We start from the raw sequence: 7,500 nt of genomic DNA on the forward strand, positions 1-7,500 counted from the left end.
AAATGATGTTCTGAGGAAACCTAACAACTAAAATAAAAAAAAATCTTTTTTTTTTCAGGAATACTTTGCACCATAGTCTAAAATTGGAATTTTATTTAATATGATAATGTAGATCTTAATCAAGATTAAATATAACAAAATCTTTTATGAAAAAAATGAAAAATATGTTACTAAAAAAATAAAAAAAAAATAATAAAAAAAAAATAATATAAAAAAAATAAAAAAATTGAAATTAATTAATTTCAATTTTTTAGATTAATTTTTGCACTTTTTTTAAAAATAAATTTTTTTTTTTTTTTTTTTTTTTTTTTTTGATTTTAAAAAAAACAACCCAACCCCACAGCGATAATAAATAAAAACTATATAAAAACAATCAAATAATAATGGCATCATTTAATACTATATTGAAAGTATTTGGAGGTGCCATTGGTGGTGCATTGATTTATTATATAATTACTACTGGCAATAATAATAATAATAATGGCAATAGTAATAATAATAATAACAATAGCAATAACACAGAAGAACATCAAAATACAGATAATACAAGTGGATTAACATCAAGTGGCAGGAGTGGTAGAAGAGCATTAGTCAATAGTATAAATAATAGTAGTAGTGATATTGGATCCATACATAATTTAATAGATTTATTACAAAATACATTAATAGAATATATTTTAACACAAGAAACATCACATGTAATCACACTCGATAGTCAAGCAACACTCGATTATGCATTAATGAGAATGAATGAAAGTAATGTTACATCCTTACCAATTGTAGACCTTCAACATAAAAAATACATTGGAATGTTATCAATCGTAGATATCGCTACATTTTTAGGTCAATTCCCAAGTGTAGAATCTCCAAATACACCAGTTGGTGAAGTTTTAAGTAAGTATTAACTAATACACACACACACATATATATATATATAATTAATAATTAACTCTTTATTTTTTTTAAAAAAAAAAAGAATATAATAGAGAACCATTTTTACCACTATTTGTAAATTCACCAATTCAATTATTAATACATATAATGACCCATCAATTACAAGTACCAATTATGTCAAATGAAACGATTGTAGTTGATATTGTTTCAAGATTGAATGTAATTAAATTTATAAATGAAAATATTGATGAATTAGGTAGTAAGGCAAATTCATCAGTTAGAAGTTTAGGATTATTGTCAAAAGAGATATTTTCAATCGATATGGATTCACGTGTAATCGATGCGATTAATTTATTAAATTCTGAACAAATTACAGAGTTGGCTGTAATTGATAAAGATGGTAAATTAATTGGAACTTTCTCTCCATCAGATTTAAGAAAGCTATCAATCTATTCCTTCAATCAATGTTATGAACCAATTAGTAAATTCATTAAATTCCCACCACAAGATCAATTGATTTTAGTTAGTCCTTCTTCAACTTTAAAAGCAACAATTAGAAAATTTGTTGATAATAATGCTCAAATTTGTTGGATTGTTGATAATCAATTAAAACCAATTTCAAGTATTACTCAATTAAGTTTAATGAAATTCTTTTTAAATTTATCAACTTCTGTAATTGCTGATTAAAAAAATAAATAAAAAAAAATAAAAAAAAAATAAAAAAAAAAATAAAAAAAATAAAAAAATGAACAATAATAAAAATAATAATAATAATAATAATAATAATAATAAAAATAATTAAATAATTATATACATATATTTAATAATAAAAAAAAAAAAAAAAAAAAAAAAAAAAAAAAAAAAATGGATAAGAATAAGAAATTTCTTATTCTTTTTTTATTTTTATTTTTTTAATTTATTTTTTTATTTTTATTTTTATTTTTATTTTTTTCATTTTAAAACAACCCAAAAAAAAAAAAAAAAAAAAAAAAATGAAAACACGATATAAATTAGTTTTTGTTTAAAAAAAAAAATTTTAATTTTTTTATTTTTTTTTTATTTTTGAATATAGACAAACCTAAAGAAAAAAAAAAAAAATCATTTTTCAGAAAAAAAAAAAAAAAAAAAAAAAGATAAACGAATCCCTTCTTTTTTTTTTTTTTTCTTCTTCTTTTTTTCTATATACCTAAATAAATAAATAAAATAACATAAATAAATAAATAAATAAATAAAAAAAGGTTGACGTTATAATTTTATAATAAACTTTTTTTTAGGGAAAAAATAACCACCCACTCTATAGCACTATAGCATAATAAATATTTATTTATCACACAAAGATAAATAAACTCACCCACCCACTCACCCACCTACCCATTCATTTTCAATTTACACTCACACAGCCATACTCATACTCTGCTCTTTAAAGAAATTAATTTTTTTTTTTTAGAGATAGAGTTTTTTGTGTGGAAATTTAAAGTCATTCTTTAATGTTATATAACAATAGTGCGTTAGTCACACATTTTTCGATGGTAACACTAAATAAAAGAACATTAGTTCAATATATGCAAATTATAGGTATTTTAGGTGTAATTAATTTACTTCTATCACTTTATATGGCATTTGGTGACATTGAAAGTGGAACATGTGATATCAATGCAACCCTATCCTGTACATCAGTAATCAAAAGTGAATATGGCAAAATATTTGGTGTACCAGTTTCATACTATGGTATCACTTGGAATCTAGTTTTACTCTATTGTATTTGGAGAATTTATTTAGAAGATAAAGTACCAGCATTTGTAACAACAATTTTCATTTGGTGTTCAATTGGTATTGGTTTTGTATTTTATTTTGTATGTTTTTTAAAAAAAAAAAAAAAAATAAATAAATAAATAAATATATATAATAACATTATTACTAACATTAATATATTATTATTATTTATTATTTATTATTTATTATTTAGATTGCAGCAGAATTAATAATTGGTAAAATTTGTCCATTTTGTACATTAGTTCATATTATTAATGTAGCATTAATGTATTTAGTATTTCAAGTTTATTGTCAACTTAAATCACCACCACCATTATTTTTAGTAGCAAATTCATTGAAATCATTCATTGTGACAGTATTATTAGTGCATTTAATGTTAATATTATTTGTTAATGGTGGTAATACAAATGGTGGTGTTGGTGGTGGTATCATAATTAATGGTATTAATAAAAAGATAACAAATGAATCATTTTCACAATGTTTAACAAGAATGAATATGGTAATGTTTGGTTCATCTTCATGTGGTGCATGTATGAATCAAAAGAAATTATTCATGTTACCAGGTAAAGATGAAACTGAATCACCATGGCATTATATTAAGTTTATCGAATGTCAAGATAGTGATAGAAACTTTAAAGAGGAATGTGAAAAATGGGGTATCAAACGTTACCCAACTTGGCATAAATTTGAAAATGATTATAAATCCTCAGAAAATAAAATTTTAGAAACTCATTCAGGTGTTATGGGCATTGCTGAACTTTCAAAAATGTCGGGTTGTCAATATCCTCTTAAAGGTTCGTAATAAATCTAACAAATAATAATAACAATACATATAAAGAATCCATTTTTTAATTAATATATTTTATTAACTTTATTTTTTTTTTTTTTATATAGAAAATAATTCAAATGAAAATGAAAATAATGATAATGATAATGAAAAAGATAAAATTATTAATAGAAATTAATAAAAAAAATAAATAAAAAAAAAGTAAATTAATTTAATATAATAAAATTTAAATTTACAATATTTTTTTATATATTGTAATTGTCGTAATAATAATAATAATAATAATAATTTCTTATTTATTATTTTAAAAATTCTTTTCATTTTCTTTATGAAAATCAGTTTGATATTTAACTAATTTACTGAATTTTGAATTTTTAGTATTAATTAAATTAATTGGTGTATCATATTCTATTAATTCACCTTTATCGACAACAGCGATTTTAGTACTATCAATGATTGTGTCGAGTCTATGTGCAATTGTTAGCATTGTACAATCATTGAAATTTTCAAGTAAAGTTTGTTTAATTAAATCACCTGTTACATAATCTATACCAGAGGTAGCTTCATCCATTAGGACTACTTTAGAATTCTTTAAAATTGTTCTTGATAAACAAAGTAATTGCTTTTGACCAAACGATAAACCGTCACCACCTTCTTCTATCATAGTTTCTAATTTTAATGGCATTGATGAAATTGTTGATTTTAATTTAACCTTTTCTAAAGCTACCCAAATTTCACTATCAGTGTATTTATTAAATGGATCGATATTTAAACGAATAGTACCAGAGAAAATGAATGGATCTTGTGGGACAATACCAAGTGAACTTCTTAAATCGTGTAATCCAATCTTTGAAATGTCAATACCATCAATTAAAATTGAACCTTTAGAACATTCAACCATACGGAATAAACTTATACCAACGGTACTCTTACCTGCACCAGTTCTACCAACAATACCAATATGATCATTTGAATTGATTTTAAATGATAAATTTTTTAAACTTGGTTCTGAAGTTGGACGATATCTAATTTCAACATCTCTAAATTCAATTTCACCTTTAGATGGCCATTTTTCATTTAAATTAATCATATTTTCTTCTCCTTCTTCTTCATTATCAATTGTAAATCTATTACCTTCTTTTGGAGTATTTATATAACTTTCAATTCTTTCAACTGAATTCATTTTAACTTCAAGTTCTACAAATTGTCTAACAGCCCAATTTAAATAGGTACACATTCCAATTGCAGTTGTAACAGATAAAACAGAGAAACCAGCATTTGAATTGAATAAGGAGAAGAAAGCAGTTAAGAAAACAACTAAAGCAGAGATAAATTCTAAACGTACACCAATCCATCTATGAATTGAAAAACTATAATAGAATAAACGTAAATTAATATTGATATGATCTTGCATCATTGAAATGAATCTATTTTGTTGTTGATAGCTTCTAATTGTAACCAAACCATTAAAAGTCTCTTGTAACAATGAGAAGATTGGACTTCTTGTAATTGATTCATATCTTTTTAAATCCCTTGATGATACAGCATAAATATTCTTTATAATATTATAAACTATAATTAACACTAAAAATGGTAAACTAATTAATGGACTAATATAAATCATAACGCAAATTGCGAAAACGACAGTCGAACCACAATAAAGTACATCAGAGAATAAATCATATAATAGTAAATCAATCTCGGCAATATCCTTACTAAATCTATTTAATATACGACCTGATGGATTCGTATCAAAGAATTGACAACTTGCAAAACCAACTGAATTCAATAATGATGTATGTAAATTCTTTGATGCTGAAAATGTAACATGTGCCAACATAAAATATCTAATTACCAATGTAACTATAAATAATCCAATGAATATTATATAATAAAATATATAGAAACTATCTGATTTACCTTGAAGTTTATGTTGTGACCATGTTGATAACCAAAAATCTGTCATTTGGAAAATCGCTTGACTAAAGAAATAAACTACACAAGTTGCAATAAAAAAGAATGTTGATGAACCATGTTTAAAATATTCTCTATAAACATGTAATCCAATTGCACCTTCACTTTTATCTTCTTTTACTAATAATTTTGCTTTTTCAATTAAATTTGAATCATGTTTATCACTAATAATTTCATCAATATTAATTAATTTATTTGATTCAATCAATGAATTTGATTTTTTCATTGGATTTTCATCAATAATTTCATTTTCATCATGTTGTTGTTGTTGTTGTTGTTGTTGTTGGTTATCAATATTTAATTTCTTTGTTTTCATAATTGATTCGAAATCAATACCTTTTGATTTTAATTCTGAGTAAGTACCTTGAACTAATTTACCATTATCAACAACAACTATATGATCAGCTGATGGAATGAATTGAAGTTGATGTGTAACTAGAATACGTGTTTTATCATTCATCATACCTTGAATACAATGATTGAATAAATGAGTTGCAACTTCTGGATCAACAGCTGATAAAGGTTCATCTAAAATATAACAATCTGAATTTGCATATAATGCACGTGCCAATGATATACGTTGTTTTTGACCACCTGATAAATTAATACCACGTTCACCAATCTCTGTTAAATCTTTAGCTGCTAATTGTAATAAATCTGGTGCGAGACAACATGCTTCAATTACTTTTTTATAACGTTCTAAATTCATTTCATTACCAAATAAAATATTCTCTCTTAATGATGTACTTAATAAAAATGATTGTTGAGTTGTAAATGAAATTTTATTTGGAGTATTAACTCTACCACTAACTTTATAAATTTCACCAATTAAACCACTAACTAAACTAGTTTTACCACTACCAACTACACCACAAATTATTGTTAATTTACCTGCTGGTGCTTTAAAATTAATATTATTTAATAAATAAGATTCATAATTATTATTATTATTATCATCTGTGGTTGTTGTTGTTGTTTCATATTCTTCTTCACTCTTTTCAATTAATCTTTTTTTAATTTCATTTTTATTATTATTATTATTATTATCACCATTATTAGTTATATAATCATCATTATCTTGATTCCAATTAAAAGTACCATTATCAATTAAAATATCATCATTAATAGATTTATTATTGAAATTTATAAATGGTTGAGTTTGAATTTCAGATAATTGTAAAAATGATTCAACTCTTTTTGCAGAAGGTATTAAACCTAATAAATTATGAATTGCTTCTGGTAATCTCATAATTGGTTGTCTAAGATTAACGAAAATTGTAATTGCTGTGAATGCAACTGATAATTCAATTTCATTATTAATTGAATAAACTGAAAATGTTGAAACTAATACAACAGCATTTGTAGTTTGTGATAACATCTTTTCAAAAATTGCAAATATTACACGTCTATATAAATATTTTAATTGTAATCTTCTTTGTTCTTCAATTCTATCTAAAAATAATTTCTCCCATGCATATAATTTTAAAAATCTAATACCATTTATAAATTCCGATGTTAAATTACATCTTGTATCTGAATATCCTAATGATAACATTAAATTTTTACTCATTTTTGATCCAAAAAATGTATTAATTGGTAATGATATAATCATCTATTAAAAAAAAAAAATAAAAAAAAAAAAATTAAATTAGTTATTAATATTTTTTGGTTTGAAAAAAAAAAAAAAGAATATACAAAAATAAAATTAAAAACTTACAACACCAAAACCAACTAAACCACTCCAACCAACTATCCAACATAATAATGCAAGTAATGCAGTAATCTGAATTGGGAATATAATAATTTCAAGATGACCAATCCAAAAGAAATCTGCAAATAAACCAATATCAGTTGAAATTAAATTCATAATTGAACCTGAACTATATTTCTTACCACCTGAACTTGATAATTTTAACATTTTTTCATAGATTCTTTGTGAAAGTGCCCCACGGACATGTAATGAAGTCCTCATACCAAACCAATATAAAAATTGTTGTGATAATGTATAGGAAAATGTACCAACAAATAATAATACACAATATCCTAACCCTGTTAAAAATGTTTTTTCATTT

The 7,500-nt window shown here is 23.4% G+C and overlaps 3 protein-coding genes across 3 annotated transcripts in view; 2 read left to right on the forward strand and 1 right to left on the reverse strand.

Moving 5' to 3' along the window:
• Positions 1 to 383: 383 nt before the first annotated feature.
• DDB_G0280549 (hypothetical protein) lies at positions 384 to 1,581 on the forward strand (the record flags this gene model as incomplete). The annotated part of the gene is made up of 2 exons (XM_635951.1): positions 384 to 894; positions 977 to 1,581. The coding sequence occupies 2 exons, from the start codon at positions 384 to 386 to the stop codon at positions 1,579 to 1,581; spliced, it is 1,116 nt and encodes a 371-aa protein (XP_641043.1).
• An 800-nt stretch (positions 1,582 to 2,381) lies between these two features.
• Positions 2,382 to 3,632, forward strand: DDB_G0280551 (hypothetical protein; the record flags this gene model as incomplete). The annotated part of the gene is made up of 3 exons (XM_635952.1): positions 2,382 to 2,747; positions 2,861 to 3,461; positions 3,562 to 3,632. The coding sequence occupies 3 exons, from the start codon at positions 2,382 to 2,384 to the stop codon at positions 3,630 to 3,632; spliced, it is 1,038 nt and encodes a 345-aa protein (XP_641044.1).
• Positions 3,633 to 3,758: 126 nt separating this feature from the next.
• abcC13 (ABC transporter C family protein) overlaps positions 3,759 to 7,500 on the reverse strand; it is a gene marked incomplete at both ends in the record, with an annotated part of 4,375 nt that continues 633 nt past the window's right edge. The window contains 2 exons of the mRNA XM_635953.1: positions 3,759 to 7,040; positions 7,146 to 7,500. The exon at positions 7,146 to 7,500 is cut by the window's right edge and continues 27 nt beyond it. Coding sequence (XP_641045.1) covers positions 3,759 to 7,040; positions 7,146 to 7,500 — 3,637 coding nt within the window. The remainder of the gene's footprint in view (positions 7,041 to 7,145) is intronic.

This window comes from Dictyostelium discoideum, assembly GCF_000004695.1.
Source record: "Dictyostelium discoideum AX4 chromosome 3 chromosome, whole genome shotgun sequence".
NCBI classification, from domain to species: domain Eukaryota; phylum Evosea; class Eumycetozoa; order Dictyosteliales; family Dictyosteliaceae; genus Dictyostelium; species Dictyostelium discoideum.